The sequence below is a fragment of the Sciurus carolinensis genome, chromosome X (assembly GCF_902686445.1).
Source record: "Sciurus carolinensis chromosome X, mSciCar1.2, whole genome shotgun sequence".
Lineage (NCBI taxonomy): Eukaryota > Metazoa > Chordata > Mammalia > Rodentia > Sciuridae > Sciurus > Sciurus carolinensis.
Genome location: NC_062232.1, coordinates 25,035,100 through 25,056,023, shown reverse-complemented (window position 1 = coordinate 25,056,023; position 20,924 = coordinate 25,035,100). Strand labels below are relative to the sequence as shown.

At 33.6% G+C, this 20,924-nt stretch overlaps 1 protein-coding gene across 4 annotated transcripts in view; it reads left to right on the top strand.

Moving 5' to 3' along the window:
- Dmd (dystrophin) overlaps positions 1 to 20,924 on the top strand; it is a 2,099,091-nt gene that overhangs the window by 1,748,955 nt on the left and 329,212 nt on the right. For all 4 annotated transcript variants that reach the window (XM_047536255.1, XM_047536256.1, XM_047536254.1 and 1 more), the window contains exons 58-59: positions 709 to 829; positions 1,453 to 1,721. In XM_047536255.1, coding sequence (XP_047392211.1) covers positions 709 to 829; positions 1,453 to 1,721 — 390 coding nt within the window. The remainder of the gene's footprint in view (positions 1 to 708; positions 830 to 1,452; positions 1,722 to 20,924) is intronic.

Sequence of the window (20,924 nt, the reverse complement as noted above, 5' to 3'; positions counted from 1 at the left end):
ATCAAGAAAAATTATAGATTTTTATTAAAATCAATAATTAGCCTACATGACCTCAAGACACTTAAGTCTATTCATTTATAGAAGCTTCTTCCCACAATTACTACATCCAAAAGAGCTCAGAACATTTTTACTTCTCAGAGCAGTCACAATGAATAATGCAATGGGTATTTTTTGAAAGTACTGACAGTTTCACTTAGCTTACTTTCAGTACACTATTTTAGTCACTGTCAGACATTTTGACAGAATTAACTGGTCATTATCAATTGGATTCATTGTATACTTCAGTAAAGCCTTAGTACCTCCAAATGGTATTCCAGCTTCCCATTCTGCTCTGGATGTCTATTATTTTGGGTGTGTTTAAATCCTCATTAGCCATATTTGCATTTTGCAATAAATACCTTGCAACTTTAGCTCTAGATTTTAAGTTTGACAGTCATGTTATGTAAACCAAGTGCTCTTATCTTAATAAGAGGGCATCAACTATCTTGAAAGCTCTCCCTTCTTCCCAGAATAGTTTAACAAACACATTGGTTTCCTCATTAACAGGAAGACCCATAACCTTCTTTGTTGCTTTATGACTATCAGTTTACAAATAAAGAAGATAGAAATTGACCTGGGAGTTTCATAAACAAGTTCTGAGCACCCAGGATTAATTTTGAGAAGAATGCCACAAGCCAAATAAGCATTTCTTTTCATCTCATTTCACAGGCCTTCAAGAGGGAATTGAAAACTAAAGAACCTGTAATCATGAGCACTCTTGAGACTGTACGAATATTTCTGACAGAGCAGCCTTTGGAAGGACTAGAGAAACTCTACCAGGAGCCTAGAGGTAATTGAATGTGGAACTGTAATAACATATTGATAGAAGGATCAGTGGTGACAGAGTGGCCCATCCATTCTTGCTGCCAGGGTCTGGATAACTCTTATATTTTCCAGTTAAACAGAATCAATTCAAATTAAACATAGATGTTGAAAAAGAATAAGGAATCATAAACCACCATGCATAAATCTGTTTGTGAACCCATAAATAAACATTAACAGGGATTAGCAATCCATTATTGGAACAGTTAGAAAATAATAAACAAAAGAGTTTATCTGTGAGAATGAATTCTATTGTTTCAAACACTACAAGCTAATTTTCAATTTAAGAGCCTGACTGAAGAAAATTAGAGCTTGTGACGTGCATCCTAAGATTTTTTTCTCCTCACTAGCTTGAAAGAATCTGGATTATTTGATTGATATAAGATAGAACAGATTCACTGAGGAAGACAGACTTGAGATGTTTCTGGACTCTATCAAAACTTATGCCAAAGTGTAAAAATAGCCATTAATCAGTAGGTTGGCCTCTTGTTAAACTGTACTCTCTTTTTTTTCTTCCAGTCTGACCTTTTCAACAATGTTTTGTTTAAAAAAATGAATGTGGTCTAAAACCTTGTTGCATTGCCAATTTAGAGCTGCCTCCTGAGGAGAGAGCCCAGAATGTCACTCGGCTCCTACGAAAGCAGGCTGAGGAGGTCAACACTGAGTGGGAAAAATTGAACCTGCACTCTGCTGATTGGCAGAGGAAAATAGATGAGGCCCTTGAAAGACTGCAGGAACTTCAGGAAGCTACAGATGAGTTGGATCTCAAGTTGCGCCAAGCCGAGGTGATCAAGGGATCCTGGCAGCCCGTGGGCGATCTCCTCATTGACTCTCTCCAAGATCACCTCGAAAAAGTCAAGGTACCAGCTCCTACTTTGCTCCAGAGTCCTTTGAGAGACCCAGAAAAGGTTCTAATGTAAACTTGAGTGCAGTGTTTTCATCCCAGAGAGTTAAAAATAGAGCCCCTAAGCAATAGAAATGAGTCCATCTTTCACCATTCTATTACATGGTACTTTCTCCCAGAAAAGATGGCAATGTAATCATCTATCTTGAGTGATATAAAGTGAAATATTAAAAAGTTACAGGGCCAAACAGTAATTTTGATTTTGCCATTAGGAAATTAATGTAACTATACTAAAGTAGTGTGATGTATGTGTTGTGTGTGTGTGTTCTTTGTGTTACTTAGTATCAGAATAGAAAAAAATGAGCACTAGCCAAGATCCAGGAGTCCAGGATTTGGTCTTTTTGCTAACCAGGTTATATGAAGTGGGTAATGTATGATACTATGAAATTAAACCATCAATGCCACCCTACCCTTAGAAGGCAGTGTATATAATTCAATTGCTAGTTACCCCAGTCCACCATGGACATGAGGAAAAAAATATATATGTGGAATACTACTATTCACAGGTAAATTCATTCTGGCACAAAGATAGTAAATGTATTTGTAAGGAAATAATGTATATTTACAAGAATCATTTTGAAATCAGGAGCACAAAGCATTTTGTTTACTAATCTAATTTCAAACCAAAAAAAAAAATCCTTCTAGAATCTAATTCAAAAGAAGTCAAATTTTCTCATGTACTTGGCATGGCATATTTGTTAACAGCCTCTTCATAGAAGTTTTTTTTTGTTTTTTTTTTTTTTTTTTTTTTTTTGTACTGGGGATTAAACCTAAGGGGACTTAACCACTGAGCCACGTTCCCTGCCCTTCTTTATATTTTTTTAGAGACAGCATCACACTAAGTTGCTTTAGAGCCTGACTTTGACCTTGAAATCCCTCCTGCCTCAGCCTTCCAAGTCTCTGGGATTACAGGCATGTGCCACTGTGACCTGCATGGAAGTTATTTTCTTTTTTGGCTTTCTTGGCACTATTCAGTCCACATTCCTTTCCTTCATTTTCCTAAATTTGTAACTTCAACCTACCTTTAAATATTGATGTACCCAAGTTTCTAACCTCAGTCCAATGATTTTTTGATTTTTTTGTGTTTTTTTAATTGTTTAAATGTTCCCAGTTTGAAATAGAATGGATAGTGACAAATCTAAATCTCTAGTCTGAATCTTTCTTCTGATCTCCTAACCCATATTAATTAGTATCACATATTTAACTAGTCTAAAACCAAGTTCAATTGTTCTCCTGTTTTTCCATTCCCCAATTGCTACTCCCTTCTACCTGCCCTTTCTCCTGTGTTTCCTATTTTAGCTAATGAATCATAATCCAGCAAATTTTCCAGTGTAGAAACTCCAGGTTCATCCTTAACCTCTTCTACATTTTCACTGCCTGCATGCAATTTCTTTTTGTACCTCAAAGTATCTCTTCTACTTCCTCTCCTTTTTTCATCAAATGCCTTGTTCTAATCCCCAGTATCTTTTTACTTACATGATAGCAGAATGCATATTTAAATCACATTCTTCCATGCAATTGTCATATTAGAAATATTGCATTTTTAATAACTGATGAGTGAACAGTTTCTTTACTGGTATTATCCAGTCTTTTTTCAAGTCCAATCCAAACTCTTTGCATGAGAGTGCCTGCCTAGAGAATGAAGTTCAGACGTAAAGAGGGTAAGTGTCCCTTTTCCTCCTGGCTTTGGCTTCATTTCTCAATTGAACCTCCTATCCTCCCAGCCATTTAATACACTCTGCCCACACCACCATCCCTTTTAATCAAACATCTCGTCTTTTTTCAAAACTGCCCCTTTGCTCTGTGTAGATGACCCCACCTTATCTGCCTAGGTAACTCTTACTCAACCCTCAAGGCCCAATGTAGATGTTGCCTGTCTTTCTAATCTTCCATGAATGTCTACACCTGCCAACTTCCACTAACCAGAAGAAACTGCTCTTAATTTGGTGCTTTTGTAGATCATCAAACATGCTTAAATTGTCACACTTATATTTCACAAATATTACAGCATCTTATATTTTTTTCTCCCAAAGAAAATAAGGTTCCTAAAAGGAAGGATCATAGCATACATCTTTAACTTCCTGGTGCCAGGAACATATGAGAAATCTCATTTGATATCTTCATTCACTCATTTAAGAACAGTTTTCATGTCACTATACAGTGTGTTTGACATGTAGTTGTAAAAGAAGCAGTCCTGATCTTTGCTCTTATGAAGCCTATAGTCTAATATTGAATTAATGACTCTTCATTAAAATAGTAGGTGAAGATTTGAAAAGAAAAGCTTAAACATTTGATTACTTCTAACATTCCCATACCCCAACATTCTATAACCCCACATCTAAAATTTTTAATAGTGGGGTTCATTGCAACATATTTATACATGCACATAAAATAATTTGATTGATTTCATTTCCTAGTAACTTCCTTCTTCCCTCCCCTGGTGCCCTTGCTCTACTGCAATGGTCTCCCTTCTACTTTCGTGAGATTGCCCACATACTTTTTCTTTTTTTCTCTCTAAAGTCCACATATGAAAGAAAATATACAACCCTTGACTTTGAGTCTGGCTTATTTTACTTAACATAACGTTCTCTGATTCCATTCATTTTCCTGCAAATGATATAATTTTGTTCATCTTTATAGCTGAGCAAAACTCCTTTGTGTATGTACATCACATTTTCTTTATCCATTCATCTGTTCATGGGCACCTGGACTGGTTCTGTAACTTGGCTATTGTGAGTTGTGCTACTATAAATATGACCCCATGTCTAACATTTAAAGCAATAGTTAAGGTCGCTATCTGCCTGAAAATTAAGATAATGTTTTAAGATATATTACCTTGTATTTGTTCAGCATTAAATATAGTACTTTTATACAAAAATATAGGAGCTAATTTTTAAAGTCTTCCCAAAAATGAGAAATAATTTTGGGAAAATATCCTAAAGAAACTAAATTAGTTAATGTTTATCAATCCAGCTGTTGAGTATATAGGCTCTATAGCAGGCAAAAGGGATTCTTTTTTAGCCATTTCTATTACATCAGGAACATGTATAAGATACAGAGTATAAATGGAGAATATACAGCATGATTAATAATCAAATAACTAAAAGTGAAAAAGTTCAAATATTAATTGAACTTCATGCAATACTTTTTGTAGTATTTATTTCCCTATCTTATCTGTTCTTGATCTTAAGACAAACTACATTTCACATACCCTAATTGGTAAGACTCTCATTCTAATCCCAATAATGACAATACATTTAAATATTTACTATACCTTTCAAAAAGAGCCTATATGTACCAACACATCTATCTTTCTCAGAAATAGATCTTAAATCACAGTACTTATGTAAATATTTATGTACTGGTGATAATAAATATGACTGTTTCCATTTCTAAACCAGTATTGTACAAGCATTTTATGCATGTTTTAAATATATGGATTACATGAATTAATATATATTTATTTCCCTTTAGTAGCTCTTCAATTTTGCAGTGGAAATAAAATATTTTTCTCTATTGTATCTTATTGATACCAGGAATTAAACTCTGAAGTTTTGTAAGTGGTAGTTTACACCACCAACTTAAACTTATTAATTAAAATTTATTTCAAGAAAAAAGTAGAAGCATGCTTTAAACTACTATTCCCATTTCTTTTTATATTTAGCTGTTTAAGCCCTTGGAGGCCTCATGCTGTAGGGAACTCCCAACTGATAGCTAGGCAGCAAGCCAGAAGAAAATATCAGTTCATCACCCCAAGTGACTCTGTCATAATACCTCTCTCCATTCTGAACATCTGTGTTTAAAACATTGTTATTCAAGTGAATACAGAATATCTGTTTCTGTGGGATTTAGCATTATATCATTTCATTAACAAATGTGCCTTTTGGATTTGGAGAATATATAAAATAACAACAAAGTCCCTAGACTCTATGAAAATACATTATTGCTGGCTGATCATCTTCAGAGCAGTAAATAAGATAAATCAAGAGAAAGAAACATAATATTATTATTGAATGTTTTGCTCACTAGGAGAATCTCAGTCTTCCAAATATAGCTTCCATAGGAATAACCACTAGAATAAAATTTTAAATTTAAATGCCTCTTTTGAAATTCATAATTTATATTGCTTATCAAATATTTTAAGGACAGAATTATGATTCCTCACTTTACTGGCAATAACATCAATGCTTATTTGACTATACAAATATTCTACTTTCCTTGTAACAAGAATGAACTCTGAATCACAAGGTGCTCTGCATATCTATGCAATATTAAAAAAATGCCTTTTTCTTTCTTTCTTTCTTTCTTTCTTTTGTTTTTGTTTTGGTGCAGGGGATTGAATGCAGGGCCTTGGACAGGCTAAGCACGATGTGCTCTACCACTAAACTACACTCCCAGCCTTTGTTTTTTAGTTACAGGGCCTTGTTATGTTGCCCAGACTGGCCTTATACTCCTGGGCCAAGTGATCCTCCTGCCTCAAACTCCCAAGTAGTTGGCACTAACAAAATAGAATAACTTTTGCAACTGACATTTTTGTCCTTATCAACAATCCCAATGTAAAAAATGTTTGTAGGTTATTGTTCTTTTTCATGTTCTAATTGACTGTTGTTTTTCCACACAGAAAGTTGTACATCATTCTTGAGCCAGGGATGTTTCACGACACTTGTTTTACTTGATGATTTTGTTTATTTATTAATTCATTCATTCACTCACCCACAGCTTCAAGCATGTTAAACATATGCTCTAACACTAAGCTAAACCTCCAGCTGTGACATTAAACACAGTTTTTCACACACCATAGTTAAACTCTACCAGGCTTTCATATTGAAATATGCAAATTTGTCACATCTTTTTAGTTAGGCATTTTGTATTTTTTATCACTTTTAACTTACAGTTCTTACTGCAAAAAGTCAAGGGGAGAAATTCTGTGAGTTTCCCTATGAAGTTCTTTTAGTGAAATATTTTGATTAGACCTTTTTGACATTCTAATTAAGCTTAATTTGATAATGTGTGCAGTCAACCAAGGACTATGATGAAGCCACCATGCTCTTGTTATTTATGGTCAATATTCACATCAAAAATTTTAAGAAGGAAACTAGTAAATGCATCTTTTTGGGCCTACCATACTGAGTCCCTGTGGCTTGGTTTATTTGAGAAATTTGTCAAAGAAATGCTATCTCAGAATTTGACATTGAGAAAACCAAATCTGTTTCCTCTGGACAGATAAGGTGAACTATGATGTAATGTATTAGAATTTCATCTTCACTTTGGCAACTCTGCCTTCCCTTACTGCTTTTCTCTTCTTAACCCCATTTCTAAATTTTTATTTTCATATTTTATTAATTCTGTTATATTTGTCATTCATATGAACCCACCTGAAATCCTTCTTATATGTGAATATTATAAAGAAAATTTATCTTACTTTTTTACAGAGCTAGAGGATACATGGATAAGCAGAACCACCACAAACAGGGCAACCCTAAAAAGATTCAAAATATATAAACTCTCGACTCTAAATAAAGGAATGGTATCTTTACAATGAAGTGTACTGCCTAGAGTAGGAATAAGAAAAATTAATATTATGCTCATTGTTATAAACTGCAGATCTTTTGCTGAATGGAGGCTTTTGTTGTCCTTGTTCTTGTTCTAGTAGAAATGTTATGTGAATTAGGCCTTTGATAGGAAAAAACAAACAAATCAAAAAGATGTAATCTCTCATAAATCTGAGTTATATATGGCCTTACTGCCTATCATACAGAGGACCCAGGGTTTTTTCTAGTTTTCAAAGCATGTAGTTGTGTTGTTTAAAAGCATATGGTCTGGCCTTTAATATCTGGGAATACATCTGTAAAAAGGCATATTCTAGTAAAGTCTCACTATATACTTTAAAAGCATAGTATTTATCTCTTAATAGAATGGTCCTTGTTGGCTTTAATAGAGCTTAAAAACTAAAGTAGGAATTACTCCTCTTTAAAATCCTAACCAAATTTTTTGTTCAATATGAAATTAATTGTAAGTTAGTGTTGCTAGGAGAGCTTATTAGTTAGTTTCCATTTATTTCCTCTCATTTCCTGCTTTGTTTATAAAGCTAAAAGCAAATTACTTAGGACAGCAATGTCAAACCACTTTCTTTACCCAAAGCATCTGATTTTAGAGAGCTGTGTGTGTTTTAAAAGCCCCTACCTCGACTTAGGCAAATAGAACCTTCTATGCTATTCCCATTCTGCCTTTGAAACTTCTGAAAAGGCAGAGTGGAGTAATTGTTTCAGACATCTGTTTAGCATACTTTGAAGTGCATATAAGTTCCTTTTCAGTTTCATTTGAACCCCAGCTGTCTTCACCAAAGTCTATAATCAATCTGAATTAAGTTGTCCTACTTCTTCTAATAAGTCTCTTATTAAGTTCTGCATCAGCCTCTTAGGGAGACTTAAAAGCTAATTCATGTAGAATTGCCATTTTCTACTAATTCATTTGTCAGCTCTCCAAATTCCAATGAAAACAATCGCAAAGACTATTAATTTGGTTCTTCATAAACAACTTATGTAAGTGTAGTATACATTGGAACCAAGCAAACAATTTAAAACAGTGGGTGGGAGAAAATGAGTTGATGACATTCAACATGCTTTCTTTTTTGACTTGTTTTGTGATGCCTTCCACATCCAAAGCATAAAGCCATTTATTTAATAAGAGAAACATCCTTCTGCTTTTACTTTCATAAATAAGATAATTACTGAGTGAACTTTGCTTTAAGATAGGAAAAGGTTTTATAACAGTTGGAAAGGAGCATGTTCTTTTCTTATTTTACTTATTTTAATTTGTACTTCTTTGTGTCCCTTTGATGGACTATGATTTAAAAAAAGAGCTAGAATTGGTTACCATTGTTATTGCATTAAATCAGAATCACACAGCTCCTCTTCCGGTCATGGGACATTTAGAAGGACATGGTTTATCAAAATGTTCAGCTAATGAGTTCATCTGACATTATTCTTCTCAGGAAGTGTTTAATTAGACAATAAAAATTTCTCCAAAGATTATCATCCTTCCTACTATTTGAAAACAACCATATCAAACACTGATCCTTTAATATGCCAATCCTGTTTACTGAGGACTTATTCTAGAAGCTTTGTTTGTGTCTGGTAATAATTATAAATACTATTCCTCATGAGTCTTAGATAATAAAAAACTATTCAAAAAACTTAACTAATATACTCTCAGTATTAAGGGATATAAAAACATTCATTCATCCACTTATGCTGTGGTTAAAACGTATACCCAGGGAAGTCTGATCTCATTAGAGAGTGTGAATATTTAATTCATTTCATAAATAAAATTATATTGGGAGTTGTATTAATGGTATCTGAGTTTTCCTGGGAATATTATTATTTAGCACCAAGCTGAGGGAATAAGAATTTTTATTATCTCGTATGTATGTGTGCATGTACCACATTGACTGCAAACTTCTAAAATATGAATCATTTATTTAACTGATATTCCCTATTTCTCTATAAAATGGAATCACACAACCAATATATATTTTTAATTCTCCTTTGACATCTACCAAAGTTGTAGAAAGTTTAAGTGTGCAATTATGTTACTCTCCTACCAGAAACAAAATAAGAAATGATTTAAAAGCAAATAACCCAGGTAGTGGGCTCCTGTTGTCTTTCTGTCATGGTTGACAACTATGATTAATGGTTAGCACTGACACCAATATTAGGCATTTCACAACCTTACATTAACTAAGTTAAGCAATGACATTTAATATTTATTCTTAGTGAACCGGATTTCTGGGTATTATTTGAACAGATGTACCCACAATACTCTTGTTTTAATAGGGCCCAAGAAAAGAGAACTTTTTTATAATATTGTTCATACTAAAATAATATTTTAGTTATAATTTACATTTATTCTAGGTCTTTCTAGTATAAGCACCTTCCAAAAGCACTACTTCTCAAACTTGTCTACTTCCATTCTTTTAACACCCAAGTCAAATTCTGGCTATCTCCTGTTTCCACCTACTTACCTCCTTTTTCCATGACCATGACATTTCTTTTATGGTTCTTATTTTATTTTTTATAATTTATGTCAATTTTTTCATGTTCTCCATAATGTATTACATTATAATTTAATGTTTTAACATAAAGTTGCTTTTTTCTCCCCAAATCTCAAGTACATTTACCTATGCATATCAAAGCATAGTTTGAGAAGCATGATAAGTTGGATTGCCCAATTTGTTGAGGCTTCTTCATCTTTTTCCATCAACTTCTTTCTCTTATGTATGCACACACAAAGAGTATATCATTGCCGTTTCAGATTTATCTTTTGCAGTTTCATCTCATCAAGACCCAAAATTCCCATGACTTGTAGTTGTTTGTAATTTTGAACATGTATTCTTTGAGGCTTATGTTCACAGTCCCTTACTTAATGACTCATAGGTATCTTAAATCTAAGTTCCCTGGAAGCATACCCTGAGAACAGGTGTCTGGGTGCACAGAATTTGTAGAGGATCTGCTCCCAGGAGAAGCCTATGTGGGAGTTAGGGAAGCAAAAGAGAATAAAAAGTCAAGCTAGTATGCCATCTCAGATACTAGCTTTGTGTCCTCATCCATTGGAGAGAACCCTGGAGCTAAACCACACAGCAGAATTATTCTCTCAGTCCCCATCTAGTCAATGACTATGCCAGTGATGTGCCAGTAAATATTTACCAACTAGCTCTGAGGTGAGACAAATTCTGGTTGTAGCATTTTCCAGTTTTTATGGTATAAATACTCCAACCTTTACAAGAGTCCATTTACCTGAGGTATCTGATGTTGTCAAACACATAGAATCAGAAAATGGAGTGGTACTTGCTAGTGACTGGAGCCAGGAGGAAATGAGGGTTTGCTGATCGTTAGGCGTAAGATCTCAATTATGCAAGATAAATTTGTTCTAGAGATTTGCTATACAATATTATCTCTGCAGTTAATACTGTAAGGTACACATAAAGATTTAAGTATATATATCTCATGTATCTTCCAACTCAGATTGAACAAGGGTCTATGTATTAGGCAACTTAGACATGGAAAGAAGAGACTTTTTTAACTTAACTAGTAAAATTCGTCTAACCAAAGAACTGACTACATTGGAAGGAGATGGAAATGAATGGCATGACACTGAAGTAATACATTTAAGAAGCAAAGTTTTCCAAATCCAGCTTTTCAACTCCACTTCTACATCACATGATCATTTATCAAATCCCAGCAGTGAAATGAATTTTATTTTGTTAATATCCACAAGAAAATAAAATAAGTAAGATAAAATTTTTTAAAAAAGTATTCCAACCATTGGTGACTTCCAGCTACCAACACAATGTCACTGAATGTGGATTGGGAGACAAAATACAATTGGTTCTTGGCCTCTACTCCAGCACACCATTGGCTCTAGCCCACCCCTGGGGGTTTGGAATATCTCCTAAGCCAGGAGAATAGGGTTACCTCCTGGGCTAAGGGGGCATCCCATCAGTAGCAGTCACCTCTCTGCAGAAGGTAGGCAGCCATGAAACATTAGCAGTCAATCATCACAGCAGTTGGGAGATGGATGCTCTGGCCAGGTAAAGTGTCACCTGCAACTGGTAAGTGAATTTAGTAATACACTCAGCTTCCATATCGCAACATGACTTTTTCAATGCTATTATGCAAAAATTATTCAGAAGGGATGAGAATTTTGTCTTTTTATTGAAAATCCACCCTCCTCCTTCCCCAACCTTCAGCTACCAATTGAAATTGGTGATAGAAGAGTTAACGAAAAGTTCGTTTTAAAAAATATTTCTAGTTCTAGGTGGACACAATACCTTTACTTTGTTTATTTATGTGGTGCTGAGGATCGATCCCAATGCCTCACGTGCTAGGCAAGCACACCACCACTGAGCTACAACCCCAGCCCTAATGAAAAGAACTTAAGAAAATGATATTTATTATAAGAAAATGGCTTCAGAAGTGAATTTGGTTCTTTGGTTATAATATGTGTAAGTGTCTGGGGTTTCAGGTTATAAAGACATAGTCATTGAGAATGTTGAGAATTTTCTACAGTAGTGTTTCTCACTTTAGTGTGCATCAGAATCACCTGGAAGGATTGTGGAAACCTAGATTGGTGAACTCTATTCCCTCAATTTCTGATTCAAGAGATCTGAAGGTCTGAAGCAGGGCTACAACCAGTTCCCAGGTGATGGTAATACTGCTCATTCAGAAAAACTCTTGGAGAGCTACCATTTAATAGAAAAGCTATTATGTATATACATGAATCTATTTTTGCATATTGTTAGTAATTCTTCCATTAGAAATAATGTTATTTATTTTATTTTCTTCTATTATAATAGAAATTATACAAATAGAACATTTTTATTCTGTAATTTGGAAATATTGTTATTTCTGGGCTGGGCATGTGGCTCAGTGGTAGAGTGCTTGCTAGCATTAATGAGGACCTGGGTTTGAGCTATAGCACCACAAAAAAGGAATATATTTCTATTTAAAGAATTACTAAAATATTATTTATAATAATATATTATTTATTTTATACTTATCAATACCTAGAATTAATTTAATTTAAATTTTTAATTTAAAAATGAATGCAGGCATGCTATAGTGTTACATGCATACTAATGTTTATAGCAGCACAGTTCACAATATCCAAATTTATGGAACCAGTCTAGGTGCCCACCAACAGATGAATGGATAAATAAAATGTGGTATTCATACACAATGAAGTTTTACTCTGCCATTTAAAAAGAATGAAATTGTGTCACTTTCTAGTAAATGCATGGAACTGGAGAACATCATGCTTAGTGAAATAAGCCAGACTCCCAAAGTGAAGGGTCAATTTTTTCTCTCATATGTGGAAGCTAGAGGAAAAGGGGAGAGGAATTTTTAAAAGGTGGAATCTCACAAAAATAGAAAAGAAACCAATAGGGTAATGGAAGGGGGAAGGGGGATATGGGGAATTCCTGGGAAATGAATTCCACCAATTATTCTGTATCCATATATGATCATACTACAGTGAATCTCACTTTTATATATAATTATAATGTACCAGTTCAAATAATAATAATAATAAAAGGGAGATCAATTGAGTATAGCAAGCAGATCAGGGGAAGGAGAAGGAAAGATAAAGTGAATGTACTAGGGAATGTGATTAGTTTATGTTATGTGCATATACAAATATGGCATAGTGAATCCACTGTTATATATAATTATAATGCAACAATAAAAATTAAAGGTGTCCAAAAAATGAATGCAGGCACATGATCTCCTGATAGAATGAATGATAGTTACTCAGGAACCTTGAAATTAATAATAATTAATAATGAAATTAATTAAACCACTACATCTCTTGTGGAATGTATTCATAGTTAGTTTTTCCAGTTTTCATACTGGTATTTTAATGACCCCAGTAAAATTTTAGGATTGCTTCAGGTGACCTATAAAATAACTATCCTTCTTATAATTGATACTTAAAATATTTAGTCACATATTTTTTCACTTTGTATAAATGTTAATCATATTTACCAATAACAACAATTAAATTCTCCACATCATTTTCTGCTGAACATACTGACTATAAGAAAATTCTTTACAGAGTTTCTGAAATATGAGACATTAAGAATAATTGAGAACATTCAATGATTTTTAAATAAGGCCTGCTTGCTAGATGCAAAGAATAATAGTTTTTCCAGGAATCCTTACATTTTATAACTTACCCTGTCAACCCTCTGTGGCTCAGTGTTGAGGGGGAAGGTAAATGTTCATATATAGAAATGGAGCTGGGTATGGGGTGAAAGTGGAAGAGGAACTGAGAGAAAGTAAAAAAGAGTTTTAACTGTAGTAATTGGTGAAGAGAGATTTTTTTCCCAAAGGTAGTGCAAAATCACTGTTTTAAATACCTATGAAAAAGTTAAGGGTTGTGGTATATGTAATGAGAATTATGGGACAAATATAATAGAAACAAATATTTTAAAATTTGCCTCAACATTAAACAAGAAACATTAAAAACAAACTTACCTCTTATTCTGGAACACTGGGGAGGTATGAATAAAGGAAAATTTACATTAAGAGTAATTTGATTAATGTTCAATGTAAAGTTGAAATAGCTATGGTCAAACCTACTCAAGTCAAGTGTACATTAAATAATTGACTTAACTGAATTAGGGTAAAACATTGAATTTGAAAATCATTCCACATATCATTATGCTTTTAGTTTGTAAACTTTAATGTTTCTTTATTAAGTTTCCACAGTGGGTTCAGCCCTGAAATATAAACTCTCTTAACCAGAATAAGATTGGAGAATCTAATACTAAGATAGATTTCTATTTTCTTTTAATAATTGATTTTTATGGTGAATATTTTTTCTTCATACAGTTAATAGCCTTCCATCCTGTTTCAAAACATACATATTTTTAGAAGTTTCATTATTGGTATTCTACATTTTTATACACTCAATGGGCTACATTTAGAACTTTTTCCCTATCATATATTCAAATTTTACTTTCATGATCTTATCATGGCATAAGAAAGTTCATGAACAGAAAGAAGTTAATTTATAGGTAACACATGTCTAAGTAGAGGAATTAGATAGAAATGAAGATGGATAAGAATTACTGGCAATACATTGATGTTTTTGAAAACCAATGACAAACACCTGCTGATTCCTTTTATTATTTTCCTACTCTTAAAATATTATAACCCAATTCAGAATTTATATCTTGTTGTAAGCCTAAAGCCTATTAGGTTTCATTAAATAATACCCATTTAATTTCCCTGTGGTTTAAGTCTCTTGTCTGTACCCAGAAATAGGCTACCTGGAACTGGTATTTCACCTGCTTCACCCACAACTTGCCTAATGGCTGTGGCCTCCACATGGGATAGGGACAGGGACAGGGACAGGGCTGAAGCAAGAGAATCGTTCATTGTTTGAGATGGACACAAATCCAATACTAGTATTGCCCTAAGCATTATCTAATATTATGGTGACTTCTATTCATCCAGTAAAGCACATATAGGCTAAACAAATGAGTATAATTTCCATTGATCTTTTGGCTTACACAATGAATAAAATATTACCTTTGGAACCACCTTGACATTTTGTTATAAAAGTTTCCAAGGTTGTCTGAGTGTTAAAATTGCCACAGGGCTGGGGGTTAGTGTAGTATGCAAGAGGGGTCTTAATGAAATCTGACCCACTTTGACCCCTAAAATGATGCATTCTTAGTGAAAGGATTTTTTAAATCATTTTTCCACAGAAATAGTATTCTCTTTTATATAATCAATGCAGTAATTCCCCCACAGATATTTGAGAACACTGAGTCATACTCCTACTTTGAAAAAGAAATCTATTACTACTTAAGTATAATATAATTGTTAGTTGAATACCAGTCACTATGTTAAGGGGTAGATTTGGTCAATGGTTTGATTTATTTTTTACATAATATCTGAGTATTGGACATTATCATGATAGCAGTTGTCATAACAGACTATAATAAGATATGAATTTAGATATTGCCTTAATGATGTGATCAGAAAAATCAGAGTAATATCTTGAAAGTAGAAGTTATCAATTATATGATGGATAACTAGGAGTAAACTCTTAAACTAGGTCTTTCACACACACATCTATTCATGGAAGTAAAAGTATAAAAGTAACAACCACTGATATATCCAGAGGACCAACATTACACAGAAGTAAATACATAAGATTTTCTTTTCAGCATCAGAATATAATTAAATGATGAACCATTATTAAACAAATTTACAACCTAATTTTTAACATGCTATTGCATAGATTTGAATGAAGATAATCCATTTTATCTTAATTTAATTTAACTTAAGTAGTTGCATATCTTTTGTTTCACTTAAGAAATAAAGCCATTTTGGATAGACTCAAAACATTTAATTAAATTCAGGAACTACAATAATCTGAAAGTAAAAGTGAACAGAGAAGAGCATTTTGCAATCCTTTTCAGTCCTCTTCTACGTATTATTTTTATCTCAGTTCTTAGAAAAATTTTATTCACCTTTGATTCATTTCTGCTTTAGTATTTCTAAGTTGATAACATATTGAATGGAAAATCAAATTCACAAAAATCCATTTTGTTTCAATAGTGAATGCCTTCCCCATAGAACTAAAATTAAATCAAAGTGTCCAATATAAAGCACACTAGGTTTAGAATATTGCATAGGTAACTCACAACCCCAGATTCCTCTATTAACCATTATTCGTACATGCATACATAGCTTTTTATGGGGGGTGGGTACTGGAGATTGAACCCAGGAATACTTTACTACTGAGCTGTGTCCCCAGTTCTTTCTGTTTTTGTTTGTTTTTGAGACAGGGTCTCACTAAGTTTCCAAAGGTCTTGCTAAGTTGCGGAGGCTGTCCTTAAACTTGTGATCCTCCTTCTTCAGTCCCAAACCACAGGCACTGAGATTACAGGTGTGCACCACCACACCCACCTGCTTAATTTGTTTTGGTGAGAAAAATAGCATCTCTTTGCACTCATATATATATATATATAGATATAGATATAGATATAGATATAGATAGATATAGATAGATATAGATAGATATAGATATATATAGATATATATATATCTTTGCACTGATACATATATGTATATATGTATATATTATATATATGATATATATGTGTATATATGTATATATGATATATGTGTATATATATGTATATATGTATATATATGATATATATATCTCTTTGCACTGATATATATATATATATGTATATATATAATCATACTCCCGCATTTTCTTGGCAAAAATAATGTTGTGTTTTATAGCTGTGGATACATTTTGGCTTGCTGTTTGTTTCTTTATAAGCCTATATAATAATAATCATCATTTGCATGATATATTTTAAGAGTTAAGTTTCACAGTCACAGAGACTTGGTCTGTTTGATGTACTGCAATATCCCCAATGCCTAGAATATTCCTGGCATATAATAGGTGTTCATAAATACTTTTTAGAACAATGAATAAACAAACATGCGCAAAAGAATAGAGTAAAATATTCTCTTTAAGATACGTAAGACCTTTAAGCATTGTTTTCTAGATAATTAATTCCCATTTGCCATCATCGATTTCTGGACATTGTTACTTTTTATTGTATCCACAAACACTCATTGTCACTTCTTCCTCCTTTATATAATGACTGCAAGCTAACTTTGATCTAGTTGGGATTTTCCAGATGAGCAAGTTATACTCAAAGGATCATGTCTTTTCTGTCGTTCCCCTCTGTGAAAAACTTTAGTCACCTTATCTCCTCAGGGAGTCAGGGAGATAGACACCTTATCTCCTCAGAGAGACTCCCCTGACTTGTACTTTCTGAAACCCATGACACATCTTCTCATAACATGTGATACATTGCTTTTTAATAGCCCACTAAATTGTCTATCTCTGCTAATAACTGTGAGTCCCATTTTCCCAATGTGTAATATATGCATAGTATATATATGCATGGTACACAGTAGTTATATAAGTGTTTTCAAGTACATTAGTAATTAAATCTAACTAAAAGAGTTGTGAAGAACATGTCATTCCCCTTTGCCAAAAAGTTCATTCTCAAAAAAAAAAGTTCATTCTCCACATTCAAAGGCCAGCTCATTTAAGACTCATCACAGTCATGTTTCAAGAAAATACCCATGATTCATCTGTCCCAACTCCCCTGTACTTCATATGTGAACTTCTTTTTTTTTTTTTTTTTTTGTACCAGAGATTGAACCCAGGGGCACTTTACCCGTGAGCCACATTCCCAACCCTTTTTTCTATTTTATTTTGTGACAGGTTTTCACTAAGTTGCTTAAGGCCTAGGTAAGTTGCTGAGCCTGACCTTGAACTTGTGACCTTGAACCTGCCTCAGCCTCCTGAGTAGATGGGATTACTGGCATGTGCCACTTTACCCAGCCACACATGAACTTCTTGAAGAATATTTGCTATTCACCAAACATGTTAAGCTTTCCTACCTCTTATCCTTTAAGCTCTGAGCAAATACCCATCCTTCTCCTCACATTCTTTCTCTTCCTCTATCAGTTTCATGTACTAATATCCTAATGTCTAGTTCAAGGAGAACTTACCTTCCACAGTAAATTAGTGAAAAAAGATTGGTTCCCCCTGGAGTACTGTGAGAAGTCAGCTCCGAAAAGGTATCTATCCAAGAAAGATTCTTAGTCTGTTACTCTGTCATGGATGAATTTTTACCCACTGCTTTATAGAGTCTCCATGAACTAGCCAAAATAGGACCTTGTGTGACTGTTTTTCTAATGTGGCCTGATATAGTGCTTAACTAGTTGTAGGTAGAGTAAAAGAAGGAGAAAAAGACCCCAATTTTTATTCATATTTATATGAACCCTGGAGTATCCATATCACCATTCCCTTTCTATATAAGAGGAAATACTTGCAAAATATTGGTAAATGAACTTGGTTATATTCTATTTGATGATCTCTTGCCTCATGTTGTTACTTTCTCACTTTGTTTATTTTGGGGAAAACCCCATAAGTGAGAACAAGGAAGGAGAGAGAGAGAGAGAGAGGGGAGATAATATCAACCCCAATATCTACAATCCCAATACCTGCAAGGGTCTCTTTGGGCAAAGTGGAAAAAGGCACTGTTTTCTTCAAAGAGATTCCCACTCCTTTAGTAAGGCTCACCGATTCAGTAGTGGAGCCCAGGTTGGATTTCAGTCGGATTTCACTAAATAACTCCACATGGTGACCTTGGTTTGTAGTCTTCTAGGCTTTTAAGGCCTTTATTCAGTCTTGTTAAAATGCCCTCCAGAAGGTGCACCTAGTTGTACTAGCACCACCAGAATATATTTTCCTTAAATAGGTTACTCACTCTTTTTGCCACTTGCTCCATTTTTATGAAAAATTCATGGTCAATACCAAAAGCTGAGATGTTATATCCTTGCTCAGAGTGTAGAGATGCTTTGGAAATTAGCACATAAACATAGTTCCAACATAAAATAAATCAAGTGATAACTATAAATAATTCAGATATGGAACTTAAAGAAAATAAGTAGGTTTCTTTTCTTTGGGAATTCAGCATCAATTTCTGTAGGAAACTGTGTTTATAAAGCAATTTGAGAATAGCTATTGGTCTAAAGTGTTAGTAGTTAATGCAAAAGTGCCTTATTCTCTTGACTGTGTGTGTGTGAGTGTGTGTGTGTGTGTGTGTGTGTGTGTGTTGCTGAGGATAAAGCCCAAAAACTTGCACATGCTAAGCAAGCAGTCTACCACTGAGCTCCATCCCCAGAACCTGACTGCTTGTTCTTTAATACAAATGTATTGGGGGAGTTTTATGTACCAAGTTCAGGTATATCCTGGCAATAATAATACAGAATTGCCTTAATGAATTTTCAGATCTTGGGAAGGAACAGTGAATCAATAAATAGGCAAGTAAGTATGCACTTTCAAATTGTAATTAGGATTAACAAGGAAAATAGGGTACCAAGAGTAAGAAAAATAGGGGATGCAACCAGGGATGGGTTATCTTTACTGGTCATATTTAGCTGAGATCTGAAGCATGTGTCTAGGAGCCAGACAGATGAAGACTAGAAATGTAAAACTCCAAGCAGAGGGAACAGCATAGCTGAAGGTTTTAAGTCAAGAATATGCTTGGTGAGATTTAAGAGTCCAACATCTTTTAAGTTCTTTTTTAGAAATGCCAAATTCTCAGGCCCACCTTGAACCTACTAAATAAAAACTCTACATAAAACCCAGAAATCTCTGTGTTAACAACCGCTCCACATGATTATAATGCACACCAATTCTTGAGAATCACTGTCTTAGATGTATGTTTTGAGCCATATAGGGGAAAGATAGAACAAAACTGTATCTCTACTTAGGGCCAATGGTGTTAGCAAATGTGGCACAGATCATAAAATGTTTGCAAGTTCAGAAAGTAGGTTCAATGTAAAACTAAATCTGTCTAAAATAACTCCTGAATTTGAAGATCAATGATCTTTTGGTTGAGGTTTTAAATGATTTGTAGATTATTTCTTATTTTTAAATAAGCTAATAGATTTCATTAACTGCCATTTTTGTGTTTTTATGTGTTGTTGTGTATAATTAAAGCTTCTCAGAAAGAAAATATTGGTATTTTCTGTTTCCTTAGCAGCCAAAAATATGACTTGCTTAAATGATTTGTTTATACTCATTAGAAACCCTTTTATTTTAATTGTGCATATTTTTCAATTAGCCTCCATAAAACACTCATGAACTACCTTTTTGTTTTAATTATCATTAGAAAGCTATGGAAGAGTTTAGGGCTGATATAGCTCAGTGGTAGAGCATTTGCCTAGCATGAAAGTCCCTGAGTTCAATCCCCAGCACTACAAAAAAAATCTTAAGGGTATGGAAAAGTTTTAAATCCTTAATTTATTTGTTTGAATTGTTTGCTTTTTTTCTATAAAGGATACATAATTAATTCAGAGTTGGGATTATAGAAACAAATTCCCAAGGAAATTAAATATCTAAGGTTGTACTCCTTGTTCTTAAAAGTAAAAAATCTTTCCTTTATGATCAATGCTGTCCTGTTCACCATTCACAAATTATGCATGTGAGGAGAAAATGAACATAGAAAAGAAAAATGACAGACATATTATATGGTAAAGATATAATTCAGCTTTTATTTTTAAAATATTGGGGTTAAAGCATCATAGTGAAGCCATGTTCAGAAAGGTGTCAAATTATGATCAATGCAAATGGCAGAATGTTTAAAAAAAATTATGCTTTTAGTTTACTTGTGTACTCTTTTTCAATAATGTAAAGAGAAACTAGATATCATTTCTCATTAAAACATGGATTCTTTTTGGAAAAAACACAACCTTTAATTGGTATTTTTCAATGACACAGATTTGGAAGTATGTTAAGTCTAAGAAGAAACCATAGTTATAATATAATTACTGATAATTGCTTGGGAAATAAGAATACCAGATTTCTTCAATCTTACAAACTTCATGTTGTTTTCCTAAAATCTTCTTTTATTTAACCTTCCCTAAGTTGTCCCGATTATGCTACATCTAGGTCATTAGTTCTGAGTCTGTTTCATTATTTGTCCTTATTCAGTTTGCTTATCAAAAGTGATCATGACCAAATATGAAAGTTTACAATTGCC